This window comes from Triticum aestivum, chromosome 2B (assembly GCF_018294505.1).
Source record: "Triticum aestivum cultivar Chinese Spring chromosome 2B, IWGSC CS RefSeq v2.1, whole genome shotgun sequence".
Lineage (NCBI taxonomy): Eukaryota > Viridiplantae > Streptophyta > Magnoliopsida > Poales > Poaceae > Triticum > Triticum aestivum.
This window is the reverse complement of record NC_057798.1, coordinates 731,794,886-731,818,869: the sequence shown is the minus strand read 5'-3', so window position 1 is coordinate 731,818,869 and position 23,984 is coordinate 731,794,886. Positions and strand designations below refer to the sequence as shown.

At 44.8% G+C, this 23,984-nt stretch overlaps 1 protein-coding gene across 1 annotated transcript; it reads right to left on the bottom strand.

Annotated features, from left to right (window-relative positions):
* Positions 1 to 8,263: 8,263 nt before the first annotated feature.
* Positions 8,264 to 11,002, bottom strand: LOC123042343 (uncharacterized). The gene is made up of 3 exons (XM_044464818.1): positions 10,059 to 11,002; positions 9,610 to 9,836; positions 8,264 to 9,514 (listed from the first exon to the last, which is right to left on the bottom strand). Exons 1-3 carry the CDS (start codon positions 10,777 to 10,779, stop codon positions 8,504 to 8,506), a joined length of 1,959 nt encoding a protein of 652 aa, XP_044320753.1. The 5' UTR covers positions 10,780 to 11,002; the 3' UTR covers positions 8,264 to 8,503.
* Between the last annotated feature and the right edge of the window lie 12,982 nt (positions 11,003 to 23,984).

The window sequence follows — 23,984 nt, the reverse complement described above, 5'->3', positions numbered from 1 at the left end:
CTCGTCTATCACCAAGCTCATGATGCAACCATCACTTGTGTGCAAACAATTAGAGATGCTTTTTATACTTGCGCTTGTCCCTAATGTCTCAAATGCAAAATATTAATATCATAAATGTTTTTTTATATGAGATCTCATTAGGATGTACTGTCTTCGATTAAGAAGTTTCAGCTAAAATTAGAAAATGTGCTCAAGGTGGAGAAGGAGAAACTAATTGGAGAAGACATACCTGGTGATTGGAAGTTATAGCTAGCTGTGCAAGCACTCATGTTTAAATTATAGATGGTGGGGCAAAGGATCAGTCGTCAAGACCACCGGCACTATTGTGATTATGGGCCTTGCCATGCACATCTATCACGTCTGAGGTCGGGGCCAACATGCTACCCGACGTGTCATCCCGCCACATGCATGTACAATACCGCATCATGTCCAGCTGTGTGTGAGTGTGTCATCATATAGCTGAGTGTATTCGCGACGGCAGAGACCAGTGTCACGGTTGGACCTGGTCCATGGTGTACATATGCGTAAGGCCATCTAGTCCGGCGTGATGCTCACACGGTCACACCAAGTAATCATGTGCTTTCACGATAGGAGAGACCGGTGTGCAGACCCTCAAAAAAAAAAGACCGGTGTGCAGTCCCATGTTGAACACCTCAATGGCCACCTCAAACAGCTCGATGACAATCTGGATGTCACTCCCGTAGCTTTGCTATGCGATTAAGGCCCGAGGCGTATATGGAGGAGGCGATGACATCATCGGCCTGAAAAGCCTGGAGCACGTGGGGAGAGGCGGCGGTTAGGAGACGATTGGGTCGAGGTTATGGGTATATATTAAATATAATAGCTAGCATAATTGGTTGATTATTTCGGTCCAAGCAGACATGGAGGACGTAAGTTTCGATAGCATTGTTTTGCATGCATCCGTTACCAATGCGTTTTGATGACTCGATTAATTTTTGCGGGCACACGACAGCTCACATGGGACGGTTGACAATTTTTGAAAAAAGTGATCAAATATTTGAAATACATGAAGAAACTTTTCAAATTATGAATATTTATTGATTTTTTTATATATGATGTGCAATTTTTACATACATATATTGAAATTTTTTGTAATATACGCTGAACAATTCTAAAATACACACCATTTTTTGATATACACTGGAAAATATTTAAATACACATTGGCCATTTTTGTAATATACACTGAACAATATTCTAATACATACTGAACATTTTAGTGATATATGGAGAATAATTTTAAAATACAAAATGAACATTTGATGAAATATGATGAACATTTTCATAATATAGGATGAGAAATTCCTTAAATACGATGAATATTTTCGTCTATAAACACGCAATGAACTTTAAATAATACACAAAATAGAAAAATAGAAAAGGAATAAGGAAATACGGAAAGCAAAAGGAACAAAAAAGAATAAACAGAAAAGAAAAGAAACAGCAGAGCATACGTGGGCCAGACCAAACTGGGGCGTCTGGAGGTCAGCCCAGTTAAATTTTATCTTTGCCTAAAAAAGGTTAAATTATAGCAGACCAAACTGGGCCTGAGAGCATCTGCAACAGCCGCGCTAAACTAGCGTCGCGCCGCAAAATAGGTCGTTTTAGCGCGCGCGCAACGCGTCAGGGCGCTCCAGCGGGCGCGCAAAAACGGCGCGCGCGCTAAAACGGGTTGGGCGCGCGGTCAAAAACACTTACCCGCGCGGCGTATTTCGGGCGCCCACTACAGCGCGCGGCACACTCGAGCGCTCGCGCCCGCTCTTCCTCTCGCGCTTCCACCCCCGACCGGCCGCGCCGCCGCCGCCGCCCGCGCACCCCGGCGACCGTCTCAGGCTTCCCCGGCCTATCCCCGCGCGCCCGCGCTTCCGCCCATCCCCTCCTAGTATCGCCGGCGCCCGCGCGCCTCCGTCGTCCGAGGAACAGCGCCCGAGCGCTCGCTGCCGCGCCACGCCCGCAAGGTGTTTGACAAAACGCCTACAAGGTATGTATTGCTCAAACTTCATGAATTTGGTGCATGTTTTGAATTGTAGTTTTTATAGTATAGTATTGAACATTGTAGATGAGTTCGTCGTATGATTCTTCCGAAGAAGAATTTGATATGGAAGAGGAGGAGGATCTTGCAATGATCGTAGCTATGCATATCAATAAAAAAACCGAAGCACGGTGGTTCGGTTATGGGTCGGGAGAAAATTTGGAGAGATAGGATTGATGCCCATAACAGATTGATGAAGAACTATTTCATGGAGAATCCCACATACCCGGGGTCGTATTTTCGTCGCCGGTTTAGGATGAGCACCGACTTGTTCAGGCGCATTGCAGAGAAACTAGCGAGCCATGACCGGTTTTTCCAGCAAAGGAGGAATGCCACCGGAGAGCTCGGGCATAGCACTTTTCTGAAGGTGACAGCCGCTTTGCGTATGTTGGCATACGGTATCCCGGCTGATCTAGTTGATGATCATTTGGCTATGGGTGAGAGCCAAGCCATCATGTGTGTCAAGCGCTTTGCTGTGGAAATTGTGCAAGTGTTTGGCGAGGAGTATTTGAGATCTCCCACTGCTGAAGACGCCGCAAGGCTATTGGCGATGAACAAAGCGCGCGGCTTTCCTGGCATGCTTGGCTCAATAGATTGCATGCATTGGAGTTGGAAGAATTGACCAAAGGCATGGCATGGGCAATTCCACGGCCAAAAAAGGGGTTCCACTATAATCCTTGAAGCGGTGGCCGATCAGGAGACTTGGATTTGGCATGCATTCTTTGGAATGCCTGGATCTTTGAATGATATCAATGTTGTCAACTGGTCACCACTGATGAATAAGATTGCAAACGGTGAGTTGCCACCTGTGCAGTTTGTAGCAAATGGCCGTACGTACAACTATGGCTATTATCTAGCGGATGACATCTATCCAAAGTGGCAAACCTTCATGAAGCCGTTGAAAAAACCGGAAGGTAAGAAAAATCTTGATTTCCACAATGCTCAGGCGGCGGCTAGAAAAGATGTGGAGAGAGCATTTGGGATTTTGCAAGCCCAATTTGCTATTGTGAGAGGACCGGCAAGATTTTGGGATCAAAAAATGCTTTAGTACATCATGCACGCTTGTGTGATCATGCACAACATGATCATCGAGAATGAGCGTGGCCAAGATTTAGACTACTCACAGTATGAGCTCTTGGGACATCCCGTGCGAGTGCGGCGGAGGGCTGAAAGGGTAGCCCGTTTTGTTGCCTTCTATCATGCCATTCGGCGTCCCGCAACGCACAAGGAACTTCAGAATGATCTAATTGAGAAGTGGTGGGCATGGCATGGACGGCAAAGAGCATGATGATATCTGCACTCGACATTGTATTATTTATGAACTATTTGTTGTGTTGTAATAATTTATTTTAAACTATTTGTTGTTGTACTAAACGATAAACTATTTGTTTGAGTTGTAATGATTTATTTTGAACTATTTGTTATTGATTTTTATTTTGTTTGTTTGATCATTTTTGCTCATCTTCTTTGAAATGTATATGTGGCTTGTGCGGCGCGCGCGCTGTATTTTTGCGCCCTGCTGGAACGGCGCGCGCGCGCTGCATTATAGCGCCGCTGCTGAAGCTAGCGCAGGCGGGCGCGCAAAATCAGCCGCAGCGCGCGCGCTAACAGGTTTTTTGCGTGCGGCGCTTTAGCGCGGCTGTTGGAGATGCTCTGAGACTGGACTTCCTAACATTTCTCAAAAGCATTGGCGTGAGTTGGCTCATTCGGATGACTCGCCATCCTGTTCGACTCCCGCTGCGTGCAAATTTTTTTTTGAGGTAATATCAGTGATAGTCATATAACTTGCATCTAATATTCAGTTTGGTGCTAAAAATTGTAAAATACATCATTACGGTCACATAACTTGCCTATGGGTGCAGATACGGTCACTTCTTTCGTATCTAGGCGTATCTTGTGGTCACATGTTGTGTCAGCATGAATACGGCCCACATGTCAGTGGTTGTGAGTGGTGAGGCGTTGGGTGAGCCATGCATTATCTTTCTTCTACAAAAAACATCCTTAATTTTTATTTAATTATGCACATGTAGGCACATGGTATCTTTCAAGGACGAGGAATAAAAAAATAGCGCCAGGGTACTAGAACGGACGTCCTGCAAACTAAGAGATAACTGCACTAACCACTCGAGTACTTGACCAAGAATAAATTGATATCAAACTTACAAATGTGTTCGCTCGGCCCAACAAAGGAATAAACAAAAACTAAAAACATGTCCGTGTATTCCCCACAGCAATAAAATGATGTAAGAAACAACCTTATATTTCAAAAATGTTCATACGTTGTAAAACAAGTATGTGATATTTAAAAAGTTAATCATTTAAAAATATATTTGTGTAACTAAAAAAGTAAGTTGCATTTTAGAAATGTTCACGCATTTCAAAAAATTATTCATGCGGGGAATAGAAATGTTCGTGTGTATGTTGTTATTAATCTTGTTCTATTTAAGAAAACACGCAGGTAATAGAAATTTATGCACATTATCACGGGGAGAGTGGGATCATTCTGTTTGAGTGATCAATTTTTTTTCAAATATAAGATCATTCAAATTTTAAAATTCTTTTGGAAAAATCAGCTGAACTATATTTTTTATCTAGATTTTCAAATTTAAAATTATTTGAATTCGAAAAAACCTCACTAATTTGCCTGAAAGAAGTTCACGTACATTTATTCTGCACTATATCTTCTTTTATCTAGATTTTTAAATTTGCAATTATTTGAATTCAGAAAAAATAGTTCATTTGTCCGAAAAATTTACGTACAAGCGTTCTGACCTATATTTTCCTTTATCTAGATTTAAAAACTTAAAATTATTTGAATTCGATAAAAAATTTCTGCTGATTTGTCCAAAAAAATACATGCATTCATTCTGCGCTAGATTTTTTAAGTTAAAATTATTCGAATTTAAACAAAAATTTAGTTGATTTGTCTAAAAAAATGTGTACATTCATTCTGCACTGTATTTCTTTTATCTATATTTTTCAAATTTAATATTATTCGAATTCAAACAAAAGTTTAGTGATTTGTCCGAAAAGTTTATTGAGAATATAAGTTATTTTCTTACATAGAAAAAAAGAAAGAAGAATACAGAAGATAAATTGTGTATATCTCTTTAATTGCACATGCGGCGAGCTAGCCAGGAGGTCATAGGTTTGAACCGGGGTTATATCTGTTTTGCACAGCTTTTCCCGTTTTAATTTCTACTCCCTCCGTCCGGAAATACTTGTCGGAGAAATGCATAAAAATGGATGTATCTAGAACTAAAATACGTCTAGATACATTCATTTCTCCGACAAGTATTTCCGGACGGAGGGAGTACTTTCTTCGTACTGTCCATATTATATGCAGCTAACTGTGCGTACTAATCACCAAAAATCAGGTTGGTCGAGTAGTTCGAAGCCCAGCATGTATCAGCGTTTTCAATTTCATTTGAGAAATGTCCGTGTAAATAAAATGCAAGGGTTCAGAAAAAGTTTGGTTTTAATTTTATTTGAGAATTTTCTGCATAAATAAATAATATGCAAGGGTTAAAAAACACTGACAATGGGCCCCCACAACGTGGGCACGCCACGTGTGTGTGGAATACGGCCGGATATGATAGAAAGCACCGTATATGAATGAGAAGACAAGTTAGACGACCAGAATCACGTACTTTATAAGTTTATGCACCAAACTGAAGGTCGCATGTAAGTTTTGTGACTCCCGGTGTATTTACCTCATTTTTTTTATAGCAGACGAATTTTTTCTAAATCTATTCCTAAGGAAACAGCGATGAACCAAAGGGATTTCAATCTCGGCCGTCAATCTCTATAATCAATATAAAATGAAGGAATATAAAGGGATGATGTATGGAGAACTATGAACGCCTCCGTCCTTTAATATTAGGTATAGAATAGATATATAAATTTGTTTATTTTCAACTTTTCGGTTTTTGCTTGTTTTTTACTAGGTTTTGTTGAAAGTATTTTTTTTAGGAAGCAGTGTTTTTTTTGCGAGAAGCACAACATGTGCTTTTGCGGAAAAACATAGTTGCGCTTCTCAAAAAGGAAAAACATAGTCGCGAGAAAAACATCCGTGCTTCCACCGAAAAAAGAAAAAAATACAGCATGTGCTTATGTGAGAAGCATAGTTATAATTACGCGAGAATCGCAACTTTGCTTTCACAGGAAGCACATGTTATGCTTCTATGCTTTTCCAAAAAGAAAAGCGCCTATATGCTTTCATCGAAAAATAAGAAAAGCACATCTATAATAAGAGTAAAAATACCCCTAGGAGTTGTTACTGTTTGAGTTGTCATATCGCATTTCAACTTTTATCCTTTATTAATCGAAAAAAACGGTTATCCTTTATTGTCGGCTAGGTTCTAGCAGTACAACCTAGAGGAAAGCACAAGGCTATATCTCCAGATCCATGATGAATCAACAGGTTTGGCATACAATCCACCAATAAGATGCTCCACCAATAAGCTAGAAATTCCAAAGTAGGCTTACCTAGCTCAACAACAACACCATATATGTGCATAACAGCAATATATACATAGGCTTTGTCTTGTATCATAGTACACACAAGACCATAGTTAAGAAAAAAACGAGCATATGCTAGTGTTGTACTCCCTCCATCCGGAAATACTTGTCGCTCAAACGGATTTATCTAGGTAATATATCATAGTACAGGAATTAGCAGACAAGTTCATGATGGAACAGTAAACACGATATCAGATGCATGGCTTCATCATCACCGAGGGCCTTCTATAAAGCTTCATGACGGGCAAAGGTGGAATTAATTCTTCTGCATAAGGCGCTATATATCCCATCACCGAGATATCATGCTGGCTTTCAACAAGGAGGGACCAAGCAACAGTTATCTCCACTTCACAATCACCAAGACGACATCTTTCTCGACTTATGTTGCTGTCTTCAGCTTTGAAGACGACACTTCCACTGATTTGTCCGGCCTGTATGAGAATTTCAAGTCTTCCTCTTGATTTTACGGATACAGCTTGCCTTGACAGATCTAGATAACCACCCACAGGCACTGTTCCAGCTTGTGAACCAAGCAGCAAAACACGCCCAGATGGGCACTTGACACTGCCTTCAGTTTTACCTTCAGGTAGAGCGGAGCAAACGACCTTGATGCCATTGCCACAACGCAATGGGCCCTTTACAACACAAGCACCGACGATAGTGGCTTGGACTGACTGTTCAAGATGCTCACAGCATAACTCTATTGAACAAAGGCCCTGGAGAAGACGCGTAGAAATAACATCACCACTACCAAGATCATCTTCGTCATAAACGAAGGCTTTACTGATCAATGTTCTATCCTTTGACTCCACTGTGTCCTTTAGAGTTAGGTGGACTTCAATAGTAACATTGTTCTCCAATATGCCACCAGACATAATTGCACGAGAAGGGCCAGTCAAGTGCAAAAAAGAATCCTGCAAACATCACTATTCTCCATTAACTTGTTAATAAATATGCAAGGAATAACAAAAGGAACAGGTGCATACCTCTCTTGTGAGGATTTGGCAGTCATCCCTAGCGCGAAGGAAGAGAATGTTGCGACGATAGTCGACAACATCTCGTGCACCGACTACACCGTATACCTTCAGCGGCCACTCAAGGGCATAGCCTTCTGTTTCTGTGACTTTAATAGAGTAGACCTGCATAGTCCTCCCGACTTCAGCACCCAGTTGGGTGTGGCCTGCTATGTAGTGGGTAAAGAGCAAGGGGCTCAATACCGCTGCATGCAACCAAGTGAAGTATGTGTTAGAAATCTAACGTGAACTAACTAAAGAGTGCACAGATTGCTTCTACTATACATTCAAGAAGAATAAAGAAGAGTCAATCTGAGTAGAGTAAATCCCTACGCTTACAGAACGAATTCGCTTGCTTGAGACATGCAGTAAGTGGAAGAAGAAAAGCATACTAACTACGACCATATCACTAGCGCATTTACTCACTTGGGTCTTCAAAGCTGCCAAAGTTGCTGCGACTAAATTCCCAGTTTTCACGGTGGGCATTGAAATAGAACTCCTCAGCCTTCTTCTCCTCCTCATACTCACTCACAACCTTCCTATCCTTATCCCCGTCCTCTATCTCCTCGTGTTCCCTTATCGATCCCATTGCCGATGTCAAATCTGGCACCCATTGACAAAGCCGGTTGAAAACTGCAGAGATAAACTTCAGTGTGGAGCAATAGCATGCGAAGGGCTCATGAATAAGCATGCATATCGCTAGAAATTTTGCTTCTGTTGAGACTAGCTGGCCCATGTTGTCCCACAGCTCATCAAACTGCCTGGAGAGCAAATGTAATTTGAAGCTGACCATCGGCACCACCCCTGCCGTCTCAGTCTCTACCTCCTCCTCAATCATGTTTCTGACAGATCTGGCTACAGAAATTGAGAAATTGACCAGCGGCTCCATGAACTGCTTGGAGAACAATTTGCCCCCGTCACCAATCTTGCTCAGTGTCTTCAACATTCTGCCTTCGTTGCCAAATCCTCAACAATTCAACATCGCCACTCCTTCCCTTCAAAGGCTTCCCTCCAGTTTCCATCTTACCCTTGTCGCGAATTTTGAAATGGGTCTCGTACTCGGCCTGACCGAAGATCTTTTCCGACAACTCCAACATATCAAATTTCAACTTCAGAAGATTCGAGTGTTCCACGGAGTTGCAAAGTCCAATCTCTAACATCTTCTCCTCCCGGGCCTGGACCCAGCGGATACTCTCCTGCATTAAGATTCCAGCCTTACATACCTCCTCACTTAACATGGACCCGCCAGTCCTTTCCTTTGAATATCCTCCGGTCACCATCCCACTGTCCTCACGACTGTCACCTGACTGTAGCATCGTCGAGGGAATGAGGGACCAAGCAACAGTAATCTCAACCTTAGAGCCATCAGGGAGGTAACATTCACCTTTACTTATGTTGCATTTTTCGGGTGTGAAGAGGAATTGCGCAGCAATCTCAGCATTTTGTGATGGTGATTCAGCCATTATGAGGACTTGCAGCTTTCCTTTTAACTCCACAGAAACTACACTTCTTGCCAGACTAAGGTAGCCATTATTAGTCAGAGACATTCTTCCACCTTTCGAATCAAGCAGCAAGACTTCCCTAGATGGAAGCCCAGCGATATCTTCATTATCATCCTGAGGCAGTGAAGAGCAAATAACTCGGCCACCATATGGAAAAGGCAATGATTCCTGTTTGGGTGTAACAAACACACCCATGATAGTGGCCTGGACCGACTGTTTAAGTTGCTCATAGCATAACTCCACTGTGCACAAACTGTTTTTCAGGAGAAAGGTACCAGAACTGTCACCATTGTAAAAGCCGAATGTACTGATCAATGTTGTATCTTCAGATTTTGTTGCGCCCTTTACTTTTAGTTGGATTTCGATGTAAACAGTATCCATCGACACAATTGCACGAACCGGGCCAGTCAAGCGCAAAAATGAATCCTGCAAGCATCGTTGTTTGCCATTAACTAATCAACAAGGATGCAGGCAGCCAGGCAACAAAGAAAAGATTAAGACCACAAAAATACCATACATACATTTTCTTCAAGGATTTGGCAATGCGTTCTTGAACGAAGGAATAGAGGGTTGCGATGATGGTCCACAGCATCTCGGACTGCGACCACCCCATACACCTCCAGTGGCAATGTGAGCTCTTTTGCTGTTGAGATTTTGATGGAGTGGATCTGCAAGGTACTCCCGGCGACAGCTTCATTCGGGATGCGGCTAGCTGTGCAATGTGTAAAGAGCATGGGGCTCAATAATGCTGCATCCAAGTTAAGTATGAGTTAAAGATTGAACATGAAGTAACTATATAGCGGCCAGAATCCTTTTATGCATACAAGAAGAATAAAGTAGAATCAATATGACTACATACTACAAGTGGAGTAAATTCTAACTTTTAAGGAATCAGCTTGCTTGAGACATGCAGTAAGTATAAAGAAGAAAACTAAGAGTAGATAACTAGCAGCATGCACGCTTTACTCACTCTGGTCTTCGAAGCTGCGGTCATTGCCCCATAAACGTTCCCAGCAGCGGCGGTAGGAAGCGAATCTCTTCTCCTCCATCTCCATGGAAACTTCTTGGTCTCCACGACCTTCTCCGGCGATTCCTTCCCTGCCGCTCTCCTCCTCCTCCTCCTCCTCCTCCTTCAACTCCTCCATGGCTAACAAGAAGGATTCCGATTTCAGCTTGATGATTGTTGACTTCACTTTGGAGTCGAAGTCTGGGTCCATTCGCTGGAGCATACTGACACGTTCAGAGATCCACTGCAATTTGCAGATACGGCCTAGGTACGGCTCAGAGATAAATTTGATCATGGTGCTCCTTATATCTTTGTTTTCCGGCGAGAACGACCTCAGCAACTTGCACATCTCGTGCCGCAGCTCATCGATCTGCTCGGAGAACAACTGCAGTCTGAAGCCGAAGCTCAGCGCCGCCAGTGCCTCTTTCCGGGTCTCCTCTGCTTCGAGCACTGAAGCGACGTCGCCGACCTTTGCTTCGAATTCCGGCATGATGTCGCTAACCAATCTGTGCACGGTCTCCTCCAGGATGAACACCGAGTTCTCGTCGGAGTCGCCGGTGATCCTCCACTCGGTCTCGACTGCGGCGGCAAGATGCAGGGACTCGCCGCTGCTCCTTCCTGTCGAAAGCTCCCCTCCGGTTTCCATCTCGTCGTCCTCGTCGCGAATCTTGCTCTGGGGCTCCATCGATTCCCTTTTATTGCCGATCCAACCGGCGGACTGCAACGCGCGGATCCTCTCCTACATGCAGATTGCGGCCTCATAGAGCTCCTTGCTTAACTCGGACTCGCCACTCCCTGTCTTCGAACTCCCAGCGGTCGTTATCTCACTGCCCTCACCGCCGTCGTTTCTTCTCCGGCTGCCGCCGCCGCCGCCGCCGCCGCTATTTTCCTTTTTTGGGGGGCGAGAACACGCTATTTTTTACTTTTTTTTTGAGCAACACACGATATTTTCCTTTGTTAGGGGGAAGGCAAAGGACCCAACTCTCCGCTCAGCCCGGCCCAGTAGAATCGCAGGTGCACCGGACTTCAAAGCCATATTCGGCACGGTCCACTAACAGCACAATGTTTTTTCATTGCAAACTCCAAATTTATATTGAATTTGTAATAATTCTATAAATTGGTTAGAAAATGAAATTATTGTTGTAAAAAAAAGTTCATGCATACCAAAAAATGAAATTCGTGTATCTGAAAAATGCTCATGCACTCGAAACAAGATGATGTGATAATTCTACTATCTATCCCATCCACCAGACTATGTTCTATTCTCTTTTTTTTCACTCCTACCCGCCGAACGCTTCTCTTTGTTCCACACACATTCGGTGGGGGCTTCTTGGAATTGAATTATCAAATGAGGAACTGGACAAAGCGGTAACATATGTTTCTTAATGTTTTTTTTCTCTCTTTACGAGGTGATCAATTATTTGAAGTGGAAGGCAGCCCTACTACCTTGTGCATTCATTCTCGCCATTTTGCTAAGATGGGTGTGTGTGTCACTACGTTTGTACATCTCCATCCATCTCTATAATTTTTTGACATGGTCACAGTTGGAGTAATTAGCTTCTCGTAGGCATATCCATATGGTATTAAAAACATCTTTTATTCCTTTGTATTGATTGATTTGTTTAATCTTATGATTTTTACAACACAATTATCAATGGTCTTCATCAATATGACAAGAATTAATTATCTGAAATGTTTGGTAAAATACACAAGACACCGAGTTTCCACAGTATGTTCAAAGGAATAAAATAACTCATCTGTTCAGTACATCTAGTTGCCCTTTTTGTGTGCAAGATGTTTATATATTAAAGTTTTCAGTTTCTTGAAAAAGAAAATTGCATGTCATATCTAATGAATTATTAATAAAATGTATTTTTTTATGTATTCAGTAGCAACACACATGTTATCCTTAGTTTTCATGAGGTGGCGTGTTCCTCCGGCACAACGATGCGGTATTGTCCCCTGATGGCAATGCTTAACTGCAACGGCACGGGTGATGTGGCGGCAGACTCAGGTCACCGCGGATCTGGCGTGCAGCAGCTCGCGAGGTGGGCAGTGACTTGTTCGATTATGGCAGCGGCAATGCAATAGCAACAGCGGAGACTCGGGGCGGTACATCTGGGATGGTGTGGCTATGGCTTGCCGCATCTCGGCCTCTATGTCTCATCAGACTCTATCAGACTGGCTCTGGATCACATGCACGCAAGATGTTGAATCTGTCGATGATGTTCGACCCTCTCCAGAGTATCATGTCTCAAACTTCGGGGTGAAAATCAAGGGTTACGCCTTCGGTGGTTGCATTTGGTAGTGGCGGTGTTTACGTGTTGTTTCCTTCTTGAGGGCATTGCTTTGGATATTCCTCATATGTGCACTCAAGATGAAAACCCTTGTTCTGATCTTCAGCAGTTCGATTCGAAGGCGAGGAGCTTGTGCGTCCTTCCTTTCCTGAAACATTGCTTTTGGAAAATATTTCTCATAGTTCCCGTGTTGTCAATGGCGTCATATGGTGTTGTTGCTTGTTGTGTGTTGTTGGTCATGTCGGCTCTCCTTTTTTTATCATTGTTATCTTTTTTTTTATCAAAAATCTTTTTTCTTTTTTGGCTGTGGACTATGTTCAGATATTTGTGTCGTTGCAGGACCGTCTGTAATTGGTATAATCTCATATCAATATATTACCATTTGTCAAAACATGTCGTGAAACATAATTTTAAATTACATGTATGTACTGTACTTGCCTTCTGGGGCTGGAAGATATTAGTGAAAGTACTCGTGTGGGCACGAGATCACATTTGGAATAGTAAAATTCAAAAAACATTCCAAAACTTTTGGCAACAAACAATGATATGAGTTTCACATGCATGCAAATTTCCGCGATGAGTGACATTTGTGGAGAACAGGCAAAAAATCATGAAATTTTGCACACATGTGAAACACACATCGAATGTTTGTTGCCAAAAAATTCATTTTTTATTTGTTTTACTATTTTTTGGAATTTTACTGTTCCCAGGGGTGAATGTGAGCTTGTGCTCATAAACTCCAGGTCGATACCTAGCTACTTCTACCCGCAAAAAAAAGATATCTAGCTACTTCTGTCGTGAACAAAAGTAAGCCGATATAGAGCCCCACGATACAATACTATGTACTGCTTCACTATATTTTCTGTTTCTGTATTAACTTTTCTTATTGTTGATAAGGTTGATGTAGAAATAATCTCATTCCTCATAATATGTTCATGCCTTTACAAGGCTGACACCACAAGTTGAATCCAGATTAACATGTTAGGTAAACATTACAATTTTTTTTTGCATGGTAATACGTGTCTCATTCATATCATAAAGAACAAAGTACAAGTCACGTAAAGACCGACATGACAAAACTGAAAAGATAGCAGAACATCTCTGAGCTTGACACCAACATCCGTCACCTGCCTCCGGCACCACCACAGCAGCCACCGAAGAAAAGAATGACGAATCACCTCCTCATCCGAGCTCGACGCGGCTCCATCGCTGATATGCAGCTTTGCGGACCTCCAAGGTGGCTCACCAAAAGTGAAACCCTTACCGTTGAACGAAGCAGACCGGGGCAACACCCCGGACACGCCATCGAACTCCAGATCTGGCGACCCATCACGACTAAAACACCGAAGGAGGAAACCATATCTGCCATCCACCAACCACGAGCTCAGCACATGCTCCGTCTTCCAGATGTCGTCGATGCAGACCACAATCTGCATCCGCTCCTGGACTACCTCCCAAGCTCCGCGCCGACGCTGGAGCAAACGCCGTCGCAACGGCAGAGCCCGAGGACACAGGTCCACCACGAGGATGCCGCCGCCGCCACTCCATCCTTGCTTGAACAGACTGGTTTTCAAATCCATCCCCAACCATAGGATCGATGGCCTCGTCAGGGAAGGATCCGAAGAATCTTTATTCAGCATTGTCATCATCGTCACGGACGCAAAGACGATGAACAATCTAAAAACCTAAACTACGAGAGAGTAAAAGCGATCCACACGCGTGGATCCGGCGACTCCCCTCACCACCGACGACCGAGGTCGCCGGCGGAGGGGAGCCGCCGGAGAGCGGCGTTGGAAGATCGGCCTCCCCGGCGGCGGCTAGGGTTCCAGCCGCTAGGAAGGAAAGGAAAACTGCTTCGATCGTGAGAAAAAACCTCCTCTGTTCGTCCCTGCTGTGATGTGATGGTGCCGCGTCTCAGGTAAACATTACAATTTACTTACTTTTTAAGGAAGACTGGGCCAAGTCTCTACAGTATACGACTGAATTTTGCCTGTGCTGTGCTGTGCTGCTAAAATGGTCATGTGAAAGTAATAATTGAAGCGTTCTTTTTAGCAACTGGAATCATATATTCATATGCTTGTCAGGCCAAAGAACGATATCATCTTCTACACAGAAGATGTAGCAAAAGGCCCTGTTCTTTGCAAACGGTTAATTGTATTGACGAAACCTACATATTTGGAATGCAGCAAACATTGGGTGCATGAAAGTGTCATCGAGTCTGATAGCATGCGTTGGAAGCATTAAGCAATCCTGAAGCATATTTTGGTCCTGATCGAACTCAGTTGGCGATGGAATTTGCTAGTGTCAGATATGTTTTATTGTAGCAGAGAGGCCAACCAGGTAGCTGAGCGCCTAGCTAGACAATCTTTTAGTTTGAGTTCTTCTGAATTCTGATACTCCTGACTTTATTCCTCCCGAAGTTGTAAACGACATGGCTATTATTTAAGGAATAAAGTTAGTTGGACCATTGGATCGTAGGATGATCTATTTAACCATGGCATTCAAGTGTAGGTGTTCTGGATGACTAAAGACAAAATGCCAAAGTCTTATCTACATGGGAGAAGTAGAAATTGGGTTTTCACTTTTTGTAAGACTTTGGGCGGATTGGAGAAAGGATGTTCCATAGAAATTCAATATTTGAAAAGTGAAGCCCCATATTTGTGTGTATATAGGCATTCTATGAGTATGCGGAGCTCCATGAATTTTCTTGGAATTTTTCAATTAGTAGGGGTTGCTTCATTATGGTAGAATAAAATATGATTTTCTTTTCACTTAAAAATGATTTTCTTTAACGGGGAAAGAATTATTTCGCATGGGCTATGACTTTGGCTTTGGAATATGCGTGGTGTCATGGTTGTGACAAGGGATCCATGTCGATTTTATCATGCCAAGTGACCAAAGTTTGAGGTAGCCAATGAAAAAACAAGAGAAATTCAAAAAGAAAACCCGCCAAAAAGGAAAACAAAATAGAAGCCATAGAAAACCAAGAAGTAAATATTGGTATGTTACACGACATGTCCTAGGTGGCGCTTGCGAAGGATGCGGTGAGCTTGGCAAGGAGGATGGGGCGGCGCGAAGAATGTGACGTTTGTGGCGAGCTTGGAGGAGCAATGCGGGCAGAAGCGGTGCGTGCCTCTGCTCCCTTCCTCCACCTTCAAGTAGAGGTCGTGTGAGCCAGCGGGGAAAGAATTGGCACGAGATCCCCCAACCACATGCCGACGATGATTGTCTATTCCTTGAGGTGGCACTCAGAGGGTGCCTGGATTTAAGGGACTTATTTTAGTTTGACTAAAAATAATTTATTTAAGAGGCTAAAGTTCCAAGCACCCCTGATTAAAGAGGGGCTAAAACTAGTCTTGAGACTAACAATTTTTAGTCAGGGGTACCCCTATTAAAATGTGAATTAGTCCTCACTCTATTCATTTAACTCCTTTTTTTTAACACAGACGAGTTTTGGATTGGAGGGTTTGGAGGATAATAAATGCTCATTAACTTGATTTTAGTCTCTTCAGTATTTGGATCCAAGCATGGATAATGCTAGCAAGTTTTAGTTCCACTACTTTTAGTCATGTGACTAAAACGTATCCAAGCACCCTCTCAATTGCGGGCAAGATAGTTGAGGAGGAGCACACCTAGATACTCCCGCAGTTCCATAATTCTAGTAATTATGAAGTGTTTTTCTTCTAAAAAGAAAAGTAGTTATGAAGTTCATGTCAAAACGTCCCCCACTTCCTTCAAACATGTATGCTTAATTTAAAGCTCTCTCAAAAAATATTAGCGGCGACCGATTCGAAATTTTGCTACAGTGAAACTTTGCAATATGTTCTTTATAAAACAATATTTCTAGAGATCGGTCCATTTTGAAGAATCTACTAGAGCTTCAACTTCAAGCTTGATCTGATCTAAAAATAGTTAGGTCCTCCGGTGTGTTTCACTTTGTGAGGGAAGAGGGGGGACGAGACGTGGCGCGAACGGAGGAGGGTGTTTTTTAAGACAAATGAAGAAAGGAGTGGAAAATGGCAATGAGATGCCTGTGGAAGAGCGAGACGACTCCAACGGGCCGACCCAAACGGACGGCGATTTCGTCCTTTTTTGTCCGGGTCGGTCGCCCGTCCGGCATCCGCCCTGTTTTTGATATGGATCGGCAGCGCGCCCAACGCGCCGATTCATATGTGCCGGCGTGGCCGGTTGGCCGCCTAATTTTACATTGATTTGCATTCAACATATTGTCAAATGAAAATGTTTTACAAACCAAATAGTCTGGCCGTCCAAATAAATAGTATAGTTTTACAAGCCAAATACAAATAAAAATCTGTCACATAGTTTTGTAAACGAATAAAAGAAGATACATCTATTGGTTGCCAACATGAGCCCACATATGCTCAACCAAATCATTTTGCAGTTGCACGTCAGTTTCACAATCACGCATGTCTTCATGAAATTGAGTGAACTGCTCAAATGTTGCCCCTACTCCATGTTCAGGCACAACATTCTCACCCTAGAACTGAAAGCCTTGATCGTACAGACGTTTCGGGCGCTCGTCTTCTACGATCATATTGTGCATGATCACACAAGCAGTCATCACCTCCCACCGTTTTTGCATGCTCCAAGTATTAGCAGGATACCGAATGATGCCCCATCGAGATTGCAAAACACCAAAGGCACGCTCGACATCCTTCCTAGCACTCTCTTGCTCTTGGGAAAATCGTTTCCTTTTCTCTCCGACAGGGTTGGGTATTGTCTTGACAATAGTGGTCCACTGAGGATAGATACCGTAATCCAGATAGTACCCTTTGTCGTAATTGTGACCGTTGATAGTAAAGTTCACTGGTGGGCTGTTGCCTTCGGCAAGCCTAGCAAACACCGGCGAGTCCTTCCAGAGAAGGAAATGCCCTCTCTCTCGGTTGCGATTCAACGTCGGAAGGTGGCCCGGAATGGAGTCACGGAACAACGACCGCTGGCTGTTGAGGTGGTGATGGACCAACACGACAGCCAATATCTCCTCCTCATCGTCGGACGACGAATCGTCGGAGTCACAAAGGTAATTGTGAAAAAAGAACTCGTCAGTGGAGTCCATTTCATACCTTGGCAAACTGTCAAACGGCTTGCGGGCGTTGAAGAAGGAGACGGCTGGCGAGGGGAGTCGCGGTGTCCACAGACCAGCTAACTGCCCTGTCGGTGTCCGATGAGTGTGACAGCGTCCGACGAGCGTGACAGTCGGATGTGGCAGGTGCGGCGAGGCGGCTTCTTGGTCACGGGCGGCTGTGCGGTGGGGGAAGCGGCGGTGGGAAGCAGTTTGCTCCCCGGCGGCGGAGGGCGACGGGGGAAGGGGCGACGTTGCTGGGCGGATGTGGAGGCGGCGGCAGCTGGAAGAGTCGGCGGCAAAAATGGGCGGCGACGTGGTTGCTTGTTGGCCGGGGGTGAGCGGAGGCCAATGTGCCACAGACCAGCGGGCCCGGGGACAGGAGTAGGCGAGCGCGCGCGCGTTCGTCGCGTGTCCACGTCGACGCAAATCCGGCTCAAAAATAGGCCGGAAATGGATTGTCCACGGACAAGAAACGGACGCGTGTCCATTTGGGTCGATGCGTTAGGCTGCCTTTTATATCCGCGCCGAGCCAAACGGACGGCCGCGGACGAAATGAGTCGTTCCATTAGAGTTGCTCTTAACATGTCAGGACCTTTTTTTTTTTTGAAAGTCAGGACCTGTGGTTTTTTTTAGCAAAGTCAGGACATGTGGCTGGGTTGATACGTGTCCGCATGCATGTGGCCCGGTAAAGACCTCCCGAACATTGGGCTTTGGCACACCGAGCCGTGAGGGCTCGTTGTGGTCGCCGTACAAGAGCGACCCGTTGCTGCCAGACGACGCGCCGGCGCCGGTGCGGTGCGAGTGCGATGGATGGGCCCATGGTCAAGCCACTACCGGAAAACTGACCTATGCCTACGGCCAAATCAATGCCGATGGCTGCCGTCGGTCTAGTTTGAGATATGCCGACAGCCTCATCCTGGCCGTCGGCGTAGCCTGGCCATCGGGCTATCCTGATATAAGCCGACGGCAGCCGTCGGCACAGAACGGCCGTCGGCCTATCTACAAACACGCCGACAGCTGCCGTCGGTATAACATAGCCGTTGGCATACAAAGTGGGCCCGGCGACCCCGCCTGTGACCAGCGTTAACGCCGTCAAACCTATGCCGACGGTCGGGACGGGCGGACGTCGGCATATCTCCGCATGCCACGTCACCGATCTGCGGCGTAGATATGCCGACGGCAGCCGTCGGCATAGGCGCCACGTCACCGATCTGCGGCACGGTTCCTCCCAAAACCCTGTCGTTTCTATGCCGACGACAATGCTGTCGGCATAGCTATTTTTTTACATGCTTTTCATACGTTTTATGCTCTTTTTACATATGTTTTTATGCTTTTTTTTAATATGTTTTATGCTTTTTTATGTATTATATGAATATATATATGTAGTTTGTAATTTTTTCCATAGATTATGAATATATATATATATATATATATATATATATATATATATATATATATATATATATATATAGTTTGTATTTTTTTTCGAGCACATTAATAATGTGTCATGTTCTTTTGAATATAAGTGCGCCATTACTAGTTGACATAGTAATGGCGCACCAAACACACCGTGCGTCATTAGTAGTTTTGAAAAAAAAAATTGTTAGTAATGCCGAGCCCCACCACCCCTTGCCCCGTCGCCCCCCTCCCCTCGCCGCCCCCTTGCCCCACCTCCCCTCGCCCCATCGCCCCCCTCCCCTCGCCGCCCCCTTGCCCCACCACCCGCCGCCGCTACACCGTCCCGTGGCCCCACCGTCCCATGCCTCGTCGCCCCCACTACCCGCCACGACCCTCTTGCTCCGCCCCCTCCGTCCGCCGCGCCTGCACGCCGTCGGCGACGCCGTCGGCGACGCCGCCGCCGCTGTGGTCTTGCGCTGCCCCGACACCGCCGCCCCGACCCCCGCGGGACTCCACCGGCCCCTGCAGCAGCCGGCGAGTGCGGCCCCGACGTGCCCACCCCTCCTGCCCCTGCCCTCCATCGTCGCCGATGACCCACTGCACCCTCCCCGCTCCACCGGCCGCCGCCGCCGACCCCCGGCCCGCACCCTCCCCACTCCACCGTTGCCGATGACCCACCGCACCCTCCCCCGCTCCACCGGCCGCCGCCGTCGACCCCCGGCCCGCACCCTCCCCCACTCCACCGTCGTCGACGACCCACCGCACCCTCCCCCACTCCACCGGCCGCCGCCGCCGACCCCCGGCCCGCACCCTCCCCCACTCCACCATCGCCGATGACCCACCGCACCCTCCCCCTATATGAATATTTTTTCATATTCATAAATATTTTCAAATAAGAAATTTGAACATATTTTTTAAAAAATTATTACTGTTTTTATAAAAAAATATTACTATTATGATTTAAACAAGTTTGAACATATTTGAACACAAATAAATATCAAACAACATTTAAAATGCATAAAAACAAAAATTGGGGAGCCTGGGAATCAAACCCAAGACCTCCTAGTGTGTGTGCTACGTGCTGACCAATCGGGCTAGTGGGCGGGTTTCGATTTAGATAGGGTTAGGTGGTACTTATGGTGCACTAGGTGGAGGTGCGCCATTAGAACCCTCCCCCACTCCACCTGTTGCCCTCGCGCACTGTGGCCTCCCTCCTTCCCTGCCAGATTCCCCAACCGGCCCGTGCGCGCGCCGCCCGCTCCTCTCCTCTCCTCCACGCCGCCACCCCCACCACCGGCCCGTGCGCGCGCCGCCCGCTCCTCTCCTCTCCTCCATGCCACCGCCCCCACCACCTGCCCGTGCGCGCGCCGCCCGCTCCTCTCCTCTCCTCCTTCATCTGACGAGCGAGGGCCTCCTCCGGCCCCTGCAGCAGCCAGCGAGCGTAGCCCCGACGCGTCCACCCCGCCTACCCCTGTCGTCCTCCGCCACCGGCCCCTGCTCTCCTTCAACCGCGACGAGCGAGGACCCGGCCCGGACGAGCTCGGACCCCGACCCCGACCCCTCCGGCGACCAGGTACCTCTCCTCCTTCCTCCATCCTCCCTCTCACCACTCTTCCCCATTCCTTCCAACCGATGCTCCAAAAGGAATTTCAAGACAGAAATCACATGCTCCAAAAGTTAGGGTTCATCTGCTCCCTGCTAGTGTAGATATTTAGGTTGTTCATCTGCTCCCTGCTGATGTTCTTTGATGAGAATGTACCCTGGTCTTGAATGTGTTATGCACAATGTGCAGATGTTAGTGTAGATACTATTTTATTGCATGAAAATATTTAGAATTTTACTTTAGTTGAGTGCTAGTCTAATCATGCTTGGAAAAGGATATTATAGAAGATTAAAAGTAGTTCATTTAGGATTTGGTAGTTGTCTGAAACTGTTGTAGTCTTATACTGCAGAAGAGTAAAAGTAGTTGGATGAAAATAGTAGGTGCCATGTCACTGAAACTGTAGTGTTTTCTAAAACTGAGATGTAAACTAAAGGAGTTTGTGATTTGCAGAAGCTGTAGCATACTCCAACAAGTGATAAATGCACTCAAAAGTTCACTAAGAAAATGCAGATGCTTCTCACTTGTTACTGAAAGTTTTCTGGAGTGATAAATGCATGCAAAAGAAGTTCAGTTAACTGTTACTGTTGCTGTATGAATTCCAACCAGGTCAATTTACTGTCAATTGCTTTGTAATACTCAACCAGGTTTATGCAAAATGAAGATCAACCATGTTTATGTAATAGATCAAATTGCAATAGATTATCTATAGTAGATCAAACTGTAGTAGATTACTCAATATTCTTGCCATTTGTTGATAGGTTATAAATATTGACCATAAATAAGAATGAATATTAACCATTTGTTGCTGCTAGCACATGTTGAAGTGTACCTAATGATGCTTCTGTAGAAAATTCAATCTTCCTCCTCATGCATGTGTTGTGTGACCTGACAAAATATAAATGTGTTGTGTGCCATGTGTTGGTAATTCAGTAAAGTCAAACAAGCACTGGATTTAGGCATGTTGCTTGCTGAAATTGTAGCAACAACAACAACAACTATGTGTTGGTAATTCAGTTTGTCTTATGGGTCATCTAAAAAATGTTTTATTGGATCATTCTTGCTGACAACTCCTTGTGGTCAAACTCCTTGCTGACAACTGCTGTACTTGTGAGATCCTTGTCCTTGAATCAAATGTGCTATTGGTTTAGAATGGCACTATGATTATGATATCATTGGTTGCAATGTTGTTTGCATACTTTTTCTGAACCAAAGGTTTATATGGTAGATGTATTAACATGCCTATCAGTCATGTTGGTGAATTGAGAGATGAACTGAGACCATACATACCTTGTTTAACCAAAGGTTTGTCTGTGGACATTCCTCTTTGTGGTTATCATGATGGGGCTGCAGATGAGCTTACTCTGTTACTCTGCAGATGAGCTTACTTATTTGTTGTGCTTGTTATCCAGCTTACTCTCCGTTACTTTGCCCACTGCTTTCACAATGAGAGATTTTGCTTGGATAAACTTGATATAGAGTGGTTATTTTCATGCATGTTTTATGATCTGTTGTAAGGGTACTAATTGGTCTCTTCTGCTGCTTATCAGAGATGGGGGGAAGCAGCCACCGCTGCTCTGCCACACCGCAGTACGAGTTGGATGCTTCCGAGTTCTTCAGTATCATCCATGATGCAGGTATATAAAATGAGAGATCTCCCCTTCACCCATCTCATTATGATATCTGTTGTTTGCTACATCACTCATTGTCCCAAACTGCAGAGGCTGCCTAACAGTTTTATGAACATGCTGGGTGAAGATCCGCCAAATAATGTGAAGCTGCGACAAGCCGGCAGCGGGTTTCGCAGGCTGTGGGATGTGGAGTTGGTGATCAAGGAGGGCCACATGTACTTGTATCGTGGGTGGGAGAAGTTCTACCGTGCCTACGACCTACAGCTGGGGTACTTCCTTCTCTTCAGGTACGACGACGACGCCACCATGCTCACCGTGAAGGTGTTCAACGCGACTATGTGTCGCATGCGCTACGCTGACGATGATGATGCCAACACGTTCTGCCTCTTCTTATTCCTCTACATTTGGCTTTGTCTCACATTGATTGTTAACGGTCATTGTTGCATTTGGACAGGCAATGGGAGCAGTAGCAGCGACACTGGCTACAGCCAAAGCAACATCGATTATGGCTGTAGGAAAAGTAACAACGATTCTGGCTTTAGCGAAAGCAGCAGCAATTCTGGCAGCAGCGATTCTGACAACAAGAAGGATGATCCCGACTGGAGTGGGGGAGAAGAGGAGCAGAGTGGGGATGAGGAGCTGCAGGATGATGATGGGTATCAGGCTGAGGATGACCTAGCGTTGGTGGTGGCTGACCAAGGGCAAGATATGGTGGTGGCTGACCATGGGCAAGAGATGGTGGTGGCTGACCATGGGCAAGAGATGGTGGTGGATGAGGATGACCTAGCGATGGTCGTGCCCGTCCTGCCTGAAGGTGGCCTCGCGATAGTGGTGGTGCCTGACAATGACCATGCACCGGTGGTGGCGCCGGCGATCCCACAGCTGGGCGACATGACCACGCCAATTGTGGTAGAAGACTACATCCCGCTGCCTCCACCGCCTCGCCGCTCTTGGCGCATCCGGCTGAGGAAGGAGAAGGAGAAGAACAATGAGAACTGAACTATGTCAGGTATGTTAGATCTCCAAAATGATATTTATATACTTAGTTACCTATGTTATCTCTAATATGCTTAGTTTCCTATAGGTTAGCTTCATTTTACCTAGTTGGCTATAATATGCTTAGTTTCCTATAGGTTAGCTTCATTTTACCTAAGTTGGCTCTAATATGCTAACTTAGAGCTTATATGCTTAGTTTCCTATAGGTTAGCTCCAAAATAACTTATGTTAGCACAAAATGATCAAGTTTACATAATAAGCTTATAGTCTTCTGCTTATTCTTCTTCTTTTCCAAAATGACATAGGTTAGCTTCATTCTACCTAAGTTGGCTCTAATATGCTAACTTAGAGAGCTTATATGCTTAGTTTCCTATAGGTTAGCTCCAAAATAACTTATGTTAGCACAAAATGATCAAGTTTACATAATAAGCTTATAGTCTTCTTCTTATTCTTCTTATTCTTCTTCTTTTCCAAAATGACATAGGTTAGCTTCATTTTACCTAAGTTGGCTCTAATATGCTAACTTAGAGAGCTTATATGCTTAGTTTCCTATAGGTTAGCTCCAAAATAACTTATGTTAGCACAAAATGATCAAGTTTATATAATAAGCTTATAGTCTTCTTCTTATTCTTCTTATTCTTCTTCTTATTCTTCTTCTAGTATTCTTCTAGTCTTCTTCTTCTTCTTCTCTTCTTCTTCTTCTTCTTCTAACTTCTTGTTTATCATTTTGCAGATTTGATTTAATTCACGGAAGCTTGCATGGATGGAGTGCTTCTTTTCCATTTGTGTTTTTATTTTGTATCAATGTGAAACTTTTGTGAATTGATGGATAACGGTGTTGGATGAACAATGTGAAACTTTTGTAATATGTAACGATGGAAC